General features: G+C 40.3%; 1 protein-coding gene across 4 annotated transcripts in view; it reads left to right on the top strand.

Moving 5' to 3' along the window:
* The first annotated feature begins 3,359 nt into the window (after positions 1-3,359).
* Positions 3,360-19,004, top strand: part of TXNRD1 (thioredoxin reductase 1) — a 29,283-nt gene continuing 13,638 nt past the window's right edge. Inside the window, exons 1-9 of one of the 4 annotated variants that reach the window (XM_075157069.1) lie at positions 3,360-3,574; positions 5,784-5,906; positions 9,352-9,424; positions 9,539-9,658; positions 10,450-10,592; positions 10,708-10,823; positions 12,587-12,812; positions 15,533-15,625; positions 17,385-17,461. In XM_075157069.1, the coding sequence (XP_075013170.1) occupies positions 5,820-5,906; positions 9,352-9,424; positions 9,539-9,658; positions 10,450-10,592; positions 10,708-10,823; positions 12,587-12,812; positions 15,533-15,625; positions 17,385-17,461 (935 nt within the window). In that variant the 5' untranslated portion in view covers positions 3,360-3,574; positions 5,784-5,819. Of the gene's footprint in view, positions 3,575-3,650; positions 3,817-5,783; positions 5,907-7,645; positions 7,890-7,911; positions 8,008-9,351; positions 9,425-9,538; positions 9,659-10,449; positions 10,593-10,707; positions 10,824-12,586; positions 12,813-15,532; positions 15,626-17,384; positions 17,462-19,004 lie in introns of those variants that run through there. The other 3 variants (XM_075157074.1, XM_075157086.1, XM_075157082.1) reach the window with 3 other exon arrangements.

Raw genomic sequence — 19,004 nt, 5'->3', positions numbered from 1 at the left:
GGGATTCTTCTAGGGGCAAAGGCACTTTCTCTGCGTCCTGCCCCAGGTTTCCATTCCTTCGCAGTCTAGTCAGTTCAGCTGATAGCAAGGCAGCCTCTCGGCGTGGATCTGTGATATGATCCAGGCTGGAGGCGTGTATTTTAAAGGCTTGGGTTTTTTCTCTTGTCATAATCTGGATGGTATAATGGCTCTTACTATCACTTCCAAATGTTTGAGTTTATGCAACGGAGGAAGTAGTGACCTGTGTTGAAAGGGCAGAAATGAGCAAAAGTGGGAGAAGGAAGAGCTGAAACTTTCTCCACCAAAAAAGCTAACTTGAGTGTAAGATAAATGTTTATCGTCATATGAAATAGCCTTTACTTCTCAGATGCCTGAAGATAAGGCTGTAAAGCAAGTCACATGATTGTTCATAACCATTACAAAATTAGAGGCATCTTCTGAACTACTGGAGAAGAGACAGCTATTTTTTAATTACATTGTTTGTCAAAAATGTGAAGTCCATTCTTGTTGATAACATCCTGCAGTGTGATACAGAAAATCTAGGTAAATCAGCGAAGACCTTTGCCTTGAAGTGCCACTTGCAGACCTTCATGGCGAGTAGTTGAAGGGCAGGTGCTTTCCGCGGGTCCCCGCGTCTTGCCTCGGCAGCCCGTTGGATCCTGGGTGGATGCTTTTGCAGAGTAAGGTGATTCTTACCCTGGAGCAGTTCTGCTCATGAAGCTGATCGGGGCTGTTGTGTTGGGCTGGTCACGTTCCTGCCTGGTCAAGGCCTTCTGAAACCAATCGTGCCTTTTTTCACCCCTGCCAGAAGTTACACAACTGACAGTCAAAAGTTCAGAGGCCTCGGTGCCAGGGAGGACTTTAGTTCATGAGGAAGCTCACTCCCAATCAGGAAAGGTGTAGATTTAAAACACCGTATTTGTTTCACTGTTTGGTTTTTGGTTTTTTTCGCTCTGCTCAAGAAATGGCAGTGAGGCTTAGTGTAGTCTGCTTCAGAAATGGATTCAGGTAAATGCTAAAAAGATGGGGGTTTGGCTGGTTTAATAAGCTGCTGAGCAAACATGGCAGTTTTGCTGCCACCAGGGAGAGGAATGTTGCTGCCTCCTCTTCCTTCACCCTGGTCTGCATGGATCTGCTTTCTGCCTGGCACCGGGTGCGGGACTCATGGGATCCTTCCCTGAGCTGGCTGAGCTTGTTAGGTGGGAAACTGTCCACGTCTTTTCCTCTCCTGTGCTAGTTTTCAGCTAGGTTAGTGAGTTGATTTAGCTCATGTAAGGGTCTGTTGGCTGCCAAAGTGGTGCCGAGTAGACAGGGTATTTTGTCAGCAAGAAGAAGAAAAAAACAGTGTGGTGGAAGAGAGTAGGTTTGTCCCTTTTGATAGTAATGATTTGTGAGACTGGTTCATCCCATGTGAAGGAGCACTTGGGAGGTCGTAGGGGAGGTAGCACTCAACAGCCACCGTCTTCTAGATTGGGACTAACGAAAACCAAAGGCAGCGGTAGTGCAGGGTAAGAGCCTCACTGGATCTTCCTGCAGTGGCTGTGAGTTGCTACAGACTTGGTGAAGTAATGCTGATGCTTACGGGCAAAGAGAGTAGTCCTCACCGCTACATCTCTGAGGACTATCCAGAGCGGCTCTGTGGTCCAGGTTCTCCTTAGCAGTCTCGCTCTGCAAAAAGGTATCTGCTGGTTGAAAGTATCGATTCACCAGGACCGTGGGTTATTGTAATTGCCGTTAATGGATGGAATTTTACGGAGGGCAAGCACGTGACGCACAGAGCATTTTTTGCTTTGTCATCCTGCCTGTGGCAGGTTGCCCGAACCAGCGAGGGAGAGGCCCCTAGCAGCAGCAGCAGCCGCCTGCATACAGACTCTTTCAAGTCTCTGCCAGAGGTTATAGTTGCCTTTGGAGTTTGGGGCTATTGCTAAAACTAGGCACCTCTAGCACAGATCTACCTGAAAATAATTAGAGGTGTTTATATAAATGCCTGTGTTGTCTAATGACTAGATTTTTATCTCATTGAAGATACAGTTTTACATGAACATTCCCGAGGTTGTCCAAACTCGTTATAGGAATGAAATATAGGGCTTTAGTTGCCTCAGGTACTCACAGGACTGTAGCTTTGATAATATATTGAAGAAAAATTTCTCCTTTGTGCAGATTGTGACCACTGTTCAAAACCTGTGTTCTTGCTTATCCCAGGTGCGTGTGTATAACACATGAATTCCTGCATTCTTTCCCCAAGCGAGACTAGGCCAAGTGTTATCCATCACTAATATTGCTATTAACTATTACATGACGATTCTGATCTTTAAACCCCTTTACCAACATCAGCAAAGTACTCCTCCCAATACTTTTGTGAGATAAAGGAATTTTATCACCAAGTTTTGGAGAAGAAAACCGAGACGACAAGATTGCAGACCAATTTTCAATGACTACTTTTTTGCATTTCTGTGCACGTGTGTGTGAATGCTCTGCAGATTTATGGGCTCAGTGCCCAAGGAATGTATACGCATTCAGTATGGCTGTTTGTCTAAGTATGTGCACGTGTCAGAGTTTGCTAATTAATGCTGGTTGTGCAGAGCAAAGTATGTATGTAATTAAGTACAAACAAGTGTGTACTGACCCATTTATTGGAAATTAAGCTTAACGTAACTCAGAGTTATGTGGAGGAAGGCAGAGCTGATAATGCATTCCAATCAAGTATTAGATTTTCTTCTTTTTCTTTTTCCATGCCATATCAAATAAAGTATCACCACATGTAAAGATGTTAATTTTTTCCTTTCCACTGATATGCTTAACCTTTTCTGTTGCAGGTATATGTATCTCCAATATATGTATAAAGTCAGTTGTGACTAGTGGGCAAACAGATCTTTTCCAGACTTTTGAATACATTTATTTAGAGGATTTCATAGTATGAACAATACCATATGGCAGAAATTACTTGCAGGGGGAGAGTTGCCTGGAAAAAACAATTATGTCAATAAATTGAACCGAAAGAAGTTTCCAGGGAACTAATTGCAGGAGAAAAATAAAACCTTTTAATTCAGTTTAAAAAGTATGAAACTGAAAAAAATGACAGCACATCAGCATAAGAAAATCACTTTCTGGGCAAGAAAGGTAAAAATCATCATTTTCCTTTAAGACTGAAGTTTCAGGCTTAGCCACAGCAAATCTTATTTCCTTGCTTTGTTCCAAGCATATTCTTAGATTGGCAAAAAGTCCTGAAATCCCAGCCAACTCTCGTATGGGATTTTATTAAAAAGAAAAATATAGCAAGTCATCCTAACGTTGCAAATGACTCATCAGTCGCCTTAGGAAATGCTCCCCTAAGACAGGCATGCCGCTAATGAGGAAGCGATGAAGCTGCCAGGCCACTCCCCCAGACAATTTCGCTTGAGGAGCGCAGCCTTCATAAAGGAGGTCTCTCCAGACACTACGTTATTTTATCCTTTATTTCACAGAGGGAGCACAGAAGCTGCAAGAAGGGCAGTGCGAAGTAACGGCAGAAACTTCACAGCCAGTTGGTTTTGTACAGGAGAAGCAAATAGGAGATCATGAGAAAACTTTAAAGGTAGGGGAGATACATTTTAAACTCTCTAATTTAGTTTTGACATTGAAAAAGTGGTAAGAATGTAGGCTTTCTTTTAAAAATTGTAGTTCTTGGGAGAAGAATGGAGGAGATCTGTTCTCTGGATGGGATCACAGTCCTGATTCACGGTCATGAGCAAGTTCCCTTGGTAAATGGGAAGCAGAGCTTGACAAGATCCTGGCTGCTTTGGAGCAGGGTTCTAGGAGCTGGTTTCAGAGGGGAAGGTTGTAATCTACTTTGTCTGATCTAAACTTCTAACATGTTTTCATGAAGAATGATTGTGAAGAACTGACGAAAAATGAACCAAACAGTAGGGAACCATTGATGGAATAAAAGCTGAAGTTTCTTAATCCACATGTGAAAATACAAATCATTTTTCTTAAAAGAAAAAAAAAAAGTAGCATGATATAAGTAGTGATCTAAACAAATTTCCTGAGTAGGTATTGTGGTTTCTTTATGCTCTATATGCATCAGAGAGATACCATTCTTGGTGGTTGGGTCTGATGACTGTTGTGGGAGTTAGTCTGAATCTGCCCTTAAGCTTTGCACCATCCTGTTGCCACCGAGCAAACAAGAAGGTGTGCTTTGGAAAAGAACGGCACACTTTCTCTGTTTTACGTCCCTGAATATGAATGAAGTGAAACTGCATACCATAATACAATATATGCTCCTTTTTCACACTTACTCTGATTAGACTAGGAAGTTTGAGCTTGGCCAATAGCCATGTTAGAAAAATAGAAAAAAGGTGAACTAAGTGCAAACTAGATTTAGTGACAGGGTTATAAATTGGGATGGCAGACTGGGAAAAGAAGAGGAAGGAAGACGAGGTATTTTTGGATGTCTTCACAACAGTCACAGGTGTTCTCTAGGTTTTGTTTCTACTGCTAAAATGCTACCCAGGGTTATGAAAGACTACTGAAATGTGACTTTCTACAGGCAGATGCACAGTCTGAATTTCTGCTGACATTGCTGTGTAATTTGCTGGAGGGATAGGGGATTTTTGTCAGTGATATGGCTGCACTGGCAGCAGTCGCTAGGGTAGACACAGTTGTACTTACAGAGGGAATAATCTAACCCCAGAGGAAGGCGACAGTAGAATGGTTTGAGCACAAAGGGCTGCTTAATGCAAAACAAAATTAAGATGAAAAGAGAGGGGAAACTACTTTGGCTTTTTTCTTTCCTTTTATTTACTGTGACTATTCCAGTAGTACTGAATCGACTGCTTAGTTAGGCAGGTAGAAACAGTTGAATAAAAGCAAGCAGATTTGTAAAGTGCCTAAGTATGGGTGTCTTTATTTACTTTTTTAGTCTTAAAAGTTTTATCTTGGCTTTAGTTGATACTCACTGATTTTACATCAGCTGAGGAGTGTGATGTTCACTGACTCCAGATCTTGTTGCCAGCCACTCCCAAGGCTTGAAGGTCTGAAGCCCTGATAAATTGGAGCTTCACAAATTAAGTACAAAGGCTCATTTTAGAAAGAGTATATGAAGACAATGCAATGTTCTTTGTGGCATACAGCTATCAAAATGCATTTTAGGATTTCTGTGGTAGTAGTCATCTCATCAAAAAACTCTGAATCTCTCGTGAAACGTAGTGATCACACTTGACCCATTTGACTCCAAAGTTAGTTACAATGCTAAACCAAAGCAAAAATAAACACAGGCATGTTACAAAAATGTAGTTTTCAGAAATTGTTTTCTTCGTTCAATTCTGTTCATTCAGTTGGTAAGGCTGGTAATTGCAGATTTTTACAATGTTGTATATGGTTGTTGCATTTTCCTACTAATATATGCAGGAGGAGGGGAAGAACACTAATTAGGAAAGTCCAGGGCAGATGAAAAGAATAAAAGAAATTAACGGAAAGCCTGTGTCAGCAGGTATGTATCTCATCCTGGAGTACACAGAATGAGGAGGCACTGGAGTGGCGTTGATGTGGAAAACTAAGCTCTGCAAGGAAACCCAGGGCTCCAACGAACAAGAAGATTCATAGTTCAGTATCTAATAGGTACTGAGTTATTCAGGGATGGATTAAGAAGATGAAATTTTAAAAAGCTAATTAAAAGCAGAGCTCAGAAAATCCAGATGCACTTACGTTCCCTTATCACAATTTTTGCTGCTGAAAATACTAATTTTTGAGCACTATGGGTAATGTTTCAATGTTCTCTAATCCTTTTCATTTTCTCTGTTCAGGCACATAAGGAAGACAACCCTCAGAAACTGCTGGAAATGAACGGGCATACGCCGGTTCCGCATTCCTACAACTATGATCTCATTGTCATTGGTGGGGGCTCAGGTGGTCTGGCAGCTGCCAAGGTATGAGAGAGAAAATACAGATTTATACTTTCCTTGTAAGTAGGTGGGTGACATCCTCAGCGTCTTGGATCCGGGTATCTTTAGCACTGTAGGGGCATAACGTTTCTGCCTGATCAGTGGGATTTCTTTTGAGGTTAGCCCCAGTTATACAGTATTCTTTTCCTTATGTTCTGAAGAAGAAAAACATAAAAATGTCATGATATACTTCTTAACAGAATGAAACTTTGTTCCTCTGTATCCCCTCTAATGGGAGATGATGCTGTTGGAAAACAGCAGGTAGATCTCTCAACAGTGTTTATTAGTAGTTGAATTAAAATTCAACTTGTAATTGAAAAAGTTTTTAAAACTATTCAAAATTAACATCAAGAGGTTTCTAGTTTTATTCGAAAGAAATATCTGTTCAGAAATAGTGGCATGTGTTGTTTTAATTCTTGGCAATGGGGGAGATGTTGTATTTGTGAGCTTAGTATAGTTGCATAAATGGAGATTTTGCCTATACTTAAGCAGAATTAGGATCTCACCCTTCATTTCTAGGGTCTGGTACTTCCTGCCTGTAGCCAAATAATTTATGAGTTTTGATAAAGATATTGCTTTAGAAGCATATCTAGAATTAATTAAAAGAATCCACAGTGGTGCAGAATATACCAGCTCTTAGAGTTGTCATTTTCCCAAATACTTGAAACTCGCTGAAATTTAATGAAAGTCAGTAACTCTCCTTTTCATCAGTAGTTAGGCACATTTTGCCTCTTCTCGCTGTGGTAGAATTAACTATTTAGAAGTGAATTGAGCATTCCTAGAAATAAAACTGTTTTGTTGCTCAAGACGTGGAGCTGGATTATTCCTCCAGACAGGAAGCATTTCTTTTGTTCTCGAGAAGTGAAGGAGGCCACTGAGGAGTGAGAGAAAATGAGGAGAAAATATTTCAGCATAGCATTGGTTTCACACTAAACCTTGACTCCTTAGAAGAACTTCTATTATAATGGAAGAGTGCAGTGCTGAGTGGTGGATTGTAATGTGCTGTATGTCCATAATCTATTTCAGTAGTTTACTACTTTCCTATAGATAGGGGCACTATTGTCATGGCGTAGGATGGAAGATAAGATAAGATCAGATCTATAAAAATTCTGAGAATCCGCAAAGAGAAGCAGACACTGGCTTTCAGAGGATGGGGATGTTTTAGGACAGAAGAGAATAATGAGTAAAAGGGAGCTTGCAGTAATGCAAAAACAGTTCGTAGTAATAAAAAGCCATCTGTTGAAATTTCCATAAGGAGGCTGCTCTGCTTTGTTGTATACATATGCTAGGTACATAAGCTACACATATACATAAGCTACAGCAGTGATGTTTATTGCATCATTTTTCAGCTGTGGGACAGAAAAGGTGTGTGGCTAGGAAGATAAATTGCCTTATTCCTTCAATTCAGTGTATAAGGTATATTGCTTCTTAGTGTTCTCAATTGATTCTAGAGTAGAGCAGAAGGTGATAGATAATAAAGTCAACATCGCTATTAGTAGTAATATGTGTATTTCAAATCGGTTTCATGAAGTTGAAGTGAAACTGTTTCACACGGGTAAACTTCTGACTTATACTTAGATTATTCAATTTTTTTTAGTGAATTAACAAACAGTGCTTTAAAAGGCAAAACAAAACAAAAGGAAAAAAAAAACCTACACAGCTCTTTTACCAAGTTCCAGATATCTACACTCAGGTTTGCAGCAGTTTAACTAGGTTGATTAAATGCGTGCTTTTTGCTATGACACACGCAGCTTTGTGTGCCTGTCGTCCTTTTCCTCTCTACATTGTGCTCAGAGCTTGTTATTTTGGAGGCATGTCTCCACGGTGAGTGCAAACGCTGCCAAGCGGACTCTGTGCAACCCAACCGCAGACCCAGACCAAAGTGCCAGGCCGCTACTATCAGCTCACACGGAACAGCTCCAGCCCTAAGCAACCTCATTGCGTTCATGCAGCACTGCAGTGAACCCAGTAAGATTTGAAACCCTGCGGGGCAGGTTTTGTTACTGTGGGCATATCACTCTGCAGAAGTGGTTATATCTATTTGTGATCTCTACCAAGGTGGCGACGCAATGGTGTGCTGTATTATGTGAGTGTATAGCTGAGTGTAAGCTTGGGAATCCATGCATTCTAGTTAGCTAACACTAGTAAAGCTCTTTAGAGCTGTGTATAAAAGTTGTCATTAAAAAGGAGCATTAATAACATATCTCAGTCCCTAAGCACCTTTCTGAGGAACTTTCTCAGCGGTGCTACTAATGGATAGAAATTAACTTCTTGGCCAACCTTGACCTTTATTGGAAGCAAAAATCCAGTACATTAGTATTTTCCAAAGATGTCTACAGCCTGCATTGATTGAAATATGATTTGTATTTTGCATGAAGTAAGATACATTTAAAATTCAAATTCTAATTGTCAACTATTTGGATTAACAAGTATTACTGGTAACATAATGCTGAAGGCTGTCCAGCTCCTCCCAAACCAAACCCAAGGCCTTAGGGTGATATCCTGTGCCTATAGTTATTATTGCTCACATGTCTAAGAACTCATCACGTGATGCAGCACAGTTGTGGTTACTCCAAGTATCAAAGTTATTTTGCTGCATCTCATGGGGGATCTGTCGTCGTTTCTCAGCTATGTAGTGCTTGCCTAAGTGTTTTTCTCTGGTACTAGTTATCGCTGTCGATTTTTGCCTTTTTCTTAAAAAGCACAAAGGGAACAATGGAATCAGTGTAGAAATTCCAGTTCTCAGAAATTCCAGTATCATTTACACACATTGATTGCAGATTTGCTAATGAAACTGCTCAGGGGAAATATCATGAAATAAACCATCACTTTTCTAGTCTGGATGACATCTGCACATCCTGACAGTAAAGTCAACTTGCCACAGGTTGACTAGCTTGAAGAGCAAGAGCTGATCCTGACAACTACAGATTGTACTCAAAATTGAGTGTTCCCTTCTATTACAAGAAAAAAGATAAGCACAGTTGTGATGCTTGGCCACATGACTGTTTATGTCATTGTGTGATGTGGTTTCAAACAAATGTTTGAGAAACCATCTTTGAAGTGAAAACTGGATTAATGAAGAATTTTTTAAATATGTTAAAAGTAAATGGCTTGTTGGGAAATAGTGTGAACAAACTGACGGGATGGAGGAGAGAAGAGAAGGTTTGACTCCCGGAGTCTTCTGTGTATCAACTGATGCCGTGCTGTTGTGTAGCAGGATGAATGCATATTTTGTTCCTTTCATCTTTTTTTCCTACTGAGTGCACAGATTAATTCAGAAGATGAATGACTGTCTGGCTGTTGCCTTGCAAATCATTCATTATTACTTAATTAAAAGTCACAAAGCTTTTCAGCAACGCATGATGTTATCATCTACTCCAAATTTAACCTCTAATATTTAGATGAGTGTCTTATTTAATTTGTTTTGCAGGAGGCTGCCAAATATGAAAAGAAAGTGATGGTGCTGGACTTTGTCACGCCTACGCCTCTGGGAAATTCATGGGGTAAATTTCTCTTCATTGCAAACCTGTTATAAAGGAGCTTTACTCAGAGATTCTGATTCTCCTTTGAGATTAGCCACACTGATGTGAAAAACACCTTCTGTTCCTTTCTCTCAGGTCTTGGAGGAACATGTGTAAATGTGGGCTGTATACCTAAAAAGTTGATGCACCAGGCAGCTTTACTGGGACAAGCCTTGCAAGATTCACGCAAATTTGGATGGCAGTTTATGGAAGAAGGTAAAGGAGGAGAACTTTTTTTCAGTTTTGTCATTTGTGCTGAAAATCCAGAGGTTCTTTTCACAATCAAGTGCTTGTTGCACTTAAGCATGTGCTGGCTTTAATAATGTGAGGCAACTTCAGAGAGATTACACATAAACTTAAGTGCTTTTCAAGTCTAAAGCCACGGGGCTTATTGCCTTGCAGTGTTTGATCTGTTTATTAATAGCTTCTGATTATGTTAGTATTTGATAAGATTGCTGTGTGAATAAAAGCAATAAGGTATTACTCCATTTCTGAATGTAAGACAACATCTAAGGGAATACCCCAGAATGTCCCCTGTTAGAAACTTCCTCATAATTGCAGGCAAGGATTCCTTTCCCTCAGTCTCTGTCACTACTACGTAAGAAGATAAATTTTGCTTTATATTAGCTCTAATGTGCATGATTATAGGATTGGGATTTATTTAGGGTGTAATCCTGTGGTGGGGAACATGCAGAGGCCCCTCTCGGAGATGCATAGTCTTCATTTGTTGAGCAATGTCACCTGCTCACAGCACGTGTCAATAGAAAACTATCGATAATGCAGTAAGTCTAAATTTTCATGTTTTAAGTCATATCTGTTGCACTGACCTCTCATGTTGTCTACGCTGATGTAATTCTTTGAATTTCAGTAGAGTTACCCTGGAATAAAAAAGGAATAAGACAGAGGTGACTGGGTCATGAAAAGATCTGTCTGAGAATACAAGGTTGCTATGGAAAAAGAAGAACTCACAGACTGAAAGATGAACCTTTCTTTTTTGTTTCTAACAGTCAAACACAACTGGATGACTATGACAGAATCTGTTCAGAATTATATTGGTTCACTGAACTGGGGCTATCGGGTTGCACTGAGAGAGAAGAAAGTCACATTTGAGAATGCATACGGAGAATTTGTCGGGCCACACACAGTTAAGGTATCCCTCGCTGTGTGTGCTGGATCTTTATGAATAGACATGCTTTTCAGAGAGAATAATTTTTCCCTTGGTAGGACTGCGAAATACTCACTTTGGACTAATACTTTGTCCACAGGCAACAAATAAAAAAGGAGTTGAGAAGCTGTACACGGCTGAGAGATTTCTCATTGCCACTGGTGAACGACCACGCTACCTGGGTATACCTGGAGACAAGGAATACTGCATTAGCAGGTAAAACCAGGGAGAAATATGAAGGCATTCACCATGTGTAAGAGAAAGTGGCGAAGCATGAGCAGGGCTGCTTGGTTGCTGGTTTTCTTTCCTATGTAACTTTTTGGTAGGGGGAAGTAAGCACAGGAGAATAGCTATAGACAGATTTTAAAAACATTGGTGTCTGCTAGATACCACAGGACTGTGGGTGGCTGGCTAGGATGGTTCTGTTTCTGACTGATAACAGCAGTAACCGAGAATACCGTAAATCATGTGCATGTCCATCATAAAATTAATTCATCAGCTCTTCCCCACTTACCAGTACATGCACTTCCTCTCTATTCCCTATGGTCTTTCAGTTGAGATACTGAAGTTTTTTTGCTAATGAAGAGCGCAGTCTGCTTGGAAGAAACCTCCCTGCTCAAGTATCAAGGAAAGCGGGAGTTGCAAAGCAGTTGATGTTGTGAAGCCAGTAGAAATGTGTCTGTCTTCATGCATTGGGGCAGTCTTGAAACTCAACCCAATTTTTTTTCCAGCTACTCAGTGAAGTTAATTCAGCTTTTGGGAAAACCGGTTTCAAATGTCTGGTTAATTGATAAGACCAAGCAATTCCAGCACAATTTTGACAAAAAAATGTGATATGCAAATGAAATAGGTTTTCATATCAGAGTGATTTTTAAGTTACTTAATGTAGAAACAGAGGTTGGAATTACAGGCTTGCAAACCTATAGCAATGAAATAAATAACTGGCACAATCCCTGTGAAACCAAAACACCATGTTGTATGTTTCCCTTCTAATAAGTAGTAGTGAAATTAAAGGTAACAGATAATATAGCCTGTAAAGTGGTGTTTTAAAATGGCATTAAGGTGGAACAGTCAGGAATGCCAGAGTTAAAGACTATCAGATTGAGGGTGTCTGTGTAATCTTCACTGGGTTCCCTGGGGGATAGGAACTATGATGTAGCCTTTAATTACACAATCATGTTTTATTCCACCACAGTGTCTGCAGAGAGCATCTTTGTTTAGTCTTTGCAGTTGTTAGCTGAGAGACATTTATTCTAGATTTAAATCTTTGGAGAACTGTATTGCCAAACTCTGCTTAAGTCTCTGCTGAGCAAGCATGATGCCTCCATGAGTCCCTGCTTCCTTGAGAAGCCCTGGTTTTATAGTCTAGGTCCAAAGTGTGGTAGAACTGACGTAGCTTGATGAAGCAGTTGAAAGAAATGGAAAGCAGGCAAATAAACATGTTTTCCATAATTTCGTACTTCTATCTCTGCCTGCTACTGTGGTTTACATTAATTTGTTTTATTGTCTGTGTATATTTGGCACTGTGTATAATGCTTTAGCAAAAGGATGAGTCTTCAAAGAAGCGAAGATGGTATTTTTATCTTAAAGCTGAACCCCTTCCTCCTCCTTTTAGCTCTCGAGCTAAAATTTGCAGCAAAATATTTGAAGCAAGATTCAGAGGGAAAAAAAAACCCGACATACCTCTTTTTAACTATTTGTCATAAGTTTCTGTAAAAAGCCCTCAAAATTTTTGTGGTGATTCAGAATTTTCATACTCTTTCTTTGTGTGTACTCCTAATTAAAACTTTTTAATCTGTTGTGTACTGAGCTTGTATTCCACCTGAATTTCCAAAAAATTAAATTGTTGGGTTTTTTTAGTGAGCAAGAAGAGGAATAAAGTCCTATTCTTACATAAGAAATTAGATAAATGTACAGCACAACACATTTTTCTGGTTGTCTCTGACTTTCTTTTCTTTTTTCCCCTCTTTTTTTACCAGTGATGATCTTTTCTCTCTGCCTTACTGTCCAGGGAAGACCCTGGTGGTTGGAGCTTCCTATGTTGCCTTGGAATGTGCAGGGTTTCTTGCAGGTCTTGGATTAGATGTCACTGTGATGGTGAGATCCATTCTCTTAAGAGGATTTGACCAGGATATTGCAAACAAAATTGGCGAATATATGGAAGAACACGGAGTCAGCTTTATTAGGGAGTTTGTGCCGATCAAGGTAGGCTCAAAGTGGTATATGACTACAATTGATTGCAATGTACCTGTCATAATGGTTTAAGATGTAAATTATTTTAGTAAATAGAAAAGTTGAATTTGCAATACAGGATCTGCTATGATATAGTATGGTTAATTTTTGTTTTAAACTGAATAAGTCCATGAATCTTACGTAATTGAAAGGTACAATTTAGTCTTTGTATTAACATTTTGTGAGATTTCAGTATTCGTTGTTTTTATCAGAATGAAGTGGGTTAGTATATGTTGCATTAAAAATGTTGTTACTCCTGCTCATCCTGGTCCTGCAAATGTTGAATATACTTAAATTCAGCAGTTGTCCTGAAATCTGTGAAACTTCTTGCAGGCTCATGATTAAACAGATACATAATTTCCTGTATGATCAGCGCCATCACAAATAGTCATATTTTTCATTGCCAGTTCTCAAATTCTCAGCCAGCAAATACTGCTTATATGCCTAGGGCCAGTGGACTATCCAGAAAAGTAAATGGGCTTTATAAGTATCCGTCTATATCCTTTACTTGGCAGAGTCCTTAAATACTTGCTCAGTTTTCTTTGAATTCAGTAGGAGTGCTGGTGCAGCTAGGTATGTAGAAGTATAGGCGAATTCAGGTTGAAAAGCAGATTAGATAAGCTCTGGAGCTTTTCTAATGTAAAATTGCCTTACCAAAGACTTCAGAGGGTGCTAACAGTATTTTCCTTAACGTTTTTTCGCAATAATTAGTGCTTAATCGTTATGAAATAGGAAATAATGTATTAAGCAGTTTTCAATTTGGCGTTAAGCCAATGTGTTACTGAGTTTAACACTTTGGGGATTAAAGCATTAAATGGAGTGAAGACTGTTCATTTTCACCCTTAGCAATATCAAGAGTAGCTTAAAAAATGCTCTTGCCAGTTACCACGCTGTGGATCTGACCCTCTCTTACAGAGTGTAAGAGATTTGCTGTGAGAAGTCGAAGTGGGATGTTTCAAGGAACTTGGGTTTTTATGCTTGTTTGCGTTGTAGAAATCCCATGTTGTTTGAAAAGCAGGGGTGATTATCTAGCTTATGTTTCAGATGTAGCTTTTTGTGGACTCTTCTGGGAGATGTGAAAGGAAAAAGTTGATCTTAGAAGATCAACTTAGAGATCATTTCAACTAAATAGTGAGTGGTCTCCTCCAGATGCACCCTGCGAAGAGGAGTCCATCACCCTAGTCACAAAATGGACTTCTGTGTATTTTACCCTGCCCCTTCACTTCATGTCTTTGATTTCAGTGGGAATAAAATATTTGTCCCCGTTTTTAGTTGAGCATATCCTTAAACTTAAATTGCTGGATATGTTTTTAGCAGGTCTTCTCATCTCTTTCAAATATTGTTTTTGAAGTTATGCATGTTGTGCTTATTAAAACCCTTTATTGGAACATTTGAAGACAGAAGATGAACTATTACAAATAATGCTGCCTTTGAATAGGAGCAGTTTAACACAGTGATCCTTTAAAGTTGGTGGGATGGCAAAGAAGGTTTAGGTTTTTTTAAATTAAAAATGGGGAAGAGAACTTCATCACAAATTTTGCTTTTTCTGTCTTCAAATACTGAATATGAAGTAGGAAGTAGGACAGCTGTTGAAAAGTACTTTTTCTTCTGTAGAATGAACACTGAAAATTTCCCAGAATTAAGTTAGGTGTTGCACACGTACATGTCTCGTGTATGTACAGCCAGCCTTGGGAAGCAGCTGAGCGCCTTGCGGTTCCTCGGAGGGTAAGGAAGGACTGTAGCTGAGGATATCCGGTCCTTTCCTCGCAGTCCAGTGAATATTAGTGAGGACAAAAGGGAATCCACCTGTGTAGCTTCAAAGTCCACTCACTTGTTTAGTTGATTTATTTATCAGAGGAAAAAGGAGTGTTTGGAAAAAAAGCCAGTGGTATTGCTCTTTCTGCTTTTTTTTTCGGGTATATGGAGGGATGGGGTGTGGAAGCAGGAGTATTTTGGCCTTTGTTTTGTTTTTTATTACTCTGAACAAAGAGCACAGTTGCAAAAAGATTTACTTTTTTTTTTTTTTGCTTTGCTGGAATAGGCAGTAACCTGCTGCATTACTTGAGAGAAAGATCCATAGCTAAAACTAGGATTACTCATTTCAGCTGACTCCGGGGAACTCTGAAGAGGTTTTTTTCTTAAGCTGCTGGTGCTTTTTCAGCCCTTTAGAGCCAGCTGCTGCCCTCTCCTGCAAGGCCATGGCAGCTTTACATGTTGAACTGATACCATTCAAACAGGGCAAAGGCCTGTACTGCTGGGGGCTGGACTGTGACTGTGGCTTCCCGTGGGTGGAAGGCACGATGGTCCTCCAGGTGCGGTTAAAGAAAATGTCTGATGCTGTTTCCAGGTTTTGCAGGAGTTCCCTTCCTCCTCACCTCCTCTGTCCCCAGCTGATACTGGCAGCTCACGTGGTGGGCTTGGACAAGAACTTATCAACCAACTTTTAGAAACAGAAACAAGGTCTTATTGTGTTGGTCATAAGAATAAATGCATGGAGATAAACCAAAATGTTTAAACGTGCAAGTAGTAATCACAAATCTAGAGGAAGGTGAAAAAATCTTTAGAATGAATGCTTGAATTTTAGGTCATGGTTAAACACTCATTTTTAAATATAAGATATGCGGTGGGACAAAGATACATTTGCATATCTTCATTTGAAACTAAACCTTTTTTTTTTTTTCCTAATGTTGTAGGTTGAGCAGATTGAGGAAGGAACTCCTGGAAGATTGAAAGTTATAGCCAAGTCCACAAAGGGGAACCAAATAATTGAAGGGGAATACAATACTGTGAGTCCTGTCTATATACGTAAAGAATGTGAAATAGCCTTCCATTTAATGTTAAGATTTTGTGGGGTGTTTTTATCCATAGTTTAGATTTTTTTGAAATTATTTTTAATCATTACAATATGCTAATTGCACACAATCAACAGGTAATTAATGTGACAAAAGTCCCAGAATCCATGGGAGTGAGTCCCATGTGCCTTACCAGATCACTTCCATACTTTTGAAACCTTTTTTTTTAGCTTAGGGACATAGATGAACTTCGTCACGTGCAATCAGTTGCAGGATTTTTCCCTAGTGGCATATTTGTCGTAAACTATAAGTAATGATTTGTAGTAACTTTCATAGTAACTAAAGCATGTTCTGGAGTTAGCACAAAACAATGGTCTGTGCAAGAGCTAAACAAACCGGTGTCATGTCTTTTCAAGACCTGTTGTTGATGCAGCATCTTCACAAAAATAACTAAAGCCCTGTGGCAAGCCAGTCAGGGAACTTCATCCAGGAAGTTCAGGAAAAATTGCAGTGTGCAGGCATGCCATTATATGTTTGATTGACTGTTTCCATCGCCCCTCACCCCACTCATTTTCTTAGGCTTTGATGCTGAAACGAAAAAAAAAAAGTTGTGAATAAAGTATTGGGAACAACACAGAATGCATAAAGACAAGCATTTGCCAGTCTGGGATTTTAGACTGCAAATACTGTGTGCCAGTGACCTCATTTACCTGTATAGTGCATCAGTCATCCCATAACGAGGACATGCCTCAGTGCCTCTGAGGGCTAATATTACGAGAAAGTTTAACAATAACAGTGCTGTTGCACAGTGTTGTAATACTATTTTTGCTGGTCCATAGTAGTGAAAGCTTTTTAGCTAGCAAATCAGTGCCATCTTTTCGTTAAGGAAACTTCTGATTTCTTATTGCTACTACATCTTTCACTGAAAAGCTGCCACTCCTCATAGGAGCTGTGAGCTGTGTGCTATCCATTTTAAGACCTTCAGCTCTGAAGATCTGGCATGCTTGGTCATCTAAAAGACTTGAAGCAGATCTCTGATTCCTTCAGCACAGTTCTTAGCTGTCGTATGAGAAGCATTGTGTAGTTACCTGGGCAGTGGTCCAAGACTGCAAAGCACATAGCACTTTTCCTTGCGATAGTATAGGCTGGAACTTGTTTTGCTTGTTAAGCTAGCCAAGTTGATAGGATGGGTAAGAATTTGGCCTGGTCTGTCCATCATTCTGAACAAATGCTCAAACAAATAATATTCAACGAATAATATTCTTTGGCAGTAACTTCACTGACAGCCTATGTAAGTAAATTATATTTTCTAATCAAAACAAAGATTATTTTATGGTCTTTTTATTTGCCTAAGCATCTGAGTTTCCTTCCTGAAGAGCCCTTTCCCTGTGGAGCATTTCAGGGTCATCTCTTCTGGTAGGGATATGGTATAACACATCAGTATAAAAGTGTAAGGAAATAAAACGAAGGATCTGACTCTAACCAATTTGTTTAGAATACTCGGGGTATTTTTCCAGGGAAAGCTATTTGGCTGTATTTAATCTTATCATTAAAACCTGGTATTGTTAGGTCATGGTGATGGTGTGGCTTGTCTTGAACCCTGTGAATGTACAATGGGTAACAAACGTATTCATCTTAATGTGACCAAGCCTTAGCTACTAATCCTTAGTATATAATGAAAATAATAGGTAGCCACATGCAGATACGTTTTTGAGGTTTTAAAAAATCAGTAACATGCATTGCTGTTTTGCAGGTGTTGCTAGCAATCGGAAGAGATGCATGCACAAGAAAAATTGGTTTGGACAAAGTTGGAGTGAAGATCAATGAAAAGTAAGGACAGATGTCTGTATGCCACTCACTAGTGAGCTTGTGTCATTTACTATTGCAATGGTAGTGGCGCACAGACATTCAAATGCTTTGAGGAAAAATTTGTTTCCTGTTTGCATACGCTTGGATAAGAGACTGTGTAGAAGATAGCTGCATTTTCTCCCATAGTACCGCCACGTTTGCTTTTCTAGAATCATAGAATAGCTTGGGTTGGAAGGGACCTTTAAAGATCATCTAGTCCAACGCCCCTGCCGTGGGCAGGGACATCTTCAACTAGATCAGGTTGCTCAGAGCCGTGTCCAACCTGACCTCGAATGTTGCCAGGGATGGGGTATCTACCACCTCTCTGGGCAACCTGTTCCAGTGTTTCACCACCCTCATTGTAAAAAATGTCTTCCTAATACGTAGTCTAAATCTACCCTCTTTTAGTTTAAAACCATTTCCCTGTGTCCTGTCGCAACAGGCCCTGCTAAAAAGTTTGCCGCCATCTTTCTTGTAAGCCCCCTTTCAGTACTGAAAGGCCACAATAAGGTCTCCCTGAAGCCTTCTCTTCTCCAGGCTGAACAACCCCAGCTCTCTCAGCCTTTCTTCATAGGAGAGGCGTTCCATCCCCCTGATCATTTTTGTGGCCCTCCTCTGGACTTGCTCCAACAGGTCCATGTCTTTCTTGTGCTGAGGGCTCCAGAGCTGGACGCAGTACTGCAGGTGGGGTCTCACCAGAGCAGAGAAGAGGGGCAGAATCACCTCCCTCGACCTGCTGGCCACACTTCTTTTGATGCAGCCCAGGATTCGGTTGGCTGCGAGCGCACATTGCCAGCTCATGTCCAGCTTTTCGTCCACCAGTACCCCCAAGTCCTTCTCGGCAGGGCTGCTCTCAATCCCTTCATCCCCCAGCCTGTATTGGTTGCCCTGACCCAGTGGCAGGACCCTGCACTTGGCCTTGTTGAACCTCATGAGGTTCACACAGGCCCACTCCTCGAGCTTGTCCAGGTCCCTCTGGATGGCATCCTGTCCCTCAGGCGTGTCGACCACACCACTCAGTTTGGTGTCATCTGCAAACTTGCTGAGGGTGCACTTGATCCCGCTGTCTGTGTCATTGATGAAGATATTAAACAGTACCAGTCCCAATACGGACCCTGAGGAACACCACCTGTCACCGACCTCCATTTGGGCATTGAGCTATTGACCACTACCCTCTGGATGTGACCATCCAACCAATTCCTCACCCTTTTTTGATACTGAAATGTCAGTTCCTAAATGCTGGAGTCAAAAGTGTCTGTTCCATTTTGTCTCGGTCAGTCTCAGCTTCTTCCAGTGATTGGGTTTTCTACCATCTGTCAGTTGTTCCTTGTACTCTTACTCCCGTCTCCTTTTTTTTTCTCTCTACCACCTCTTGGGGCAGAGATCTGTTTGTTCACACAGGCTTTTAGTGTGGTGGGTTTTGTTTAATTTTAATGTAAATGCTACTATGTGTTTATTTTGAAACATAAGGTCAAAGTAGCATTCCTTAAACCTGCAGTTGGAGTTGGTGATGTGTTTTAGTTTT

The sequence above is a fragment of the Calonectris borealis genome, chromosome 1, assembly GCF_964195595.1.
Source record: "Calonectris borealis chromosome 1, bCalBor7.hap1.2, whole genome shotgun sequence".
Lineage (NCBI taxonomy): Eukaryota > Metazoa > Chordata > Aves > Procellariiformes > Procellariidae > Calonectris > Calonectris borealis.
This window is presented reverse-complemented; position numbering and strand designations above follow the sequence as displayed.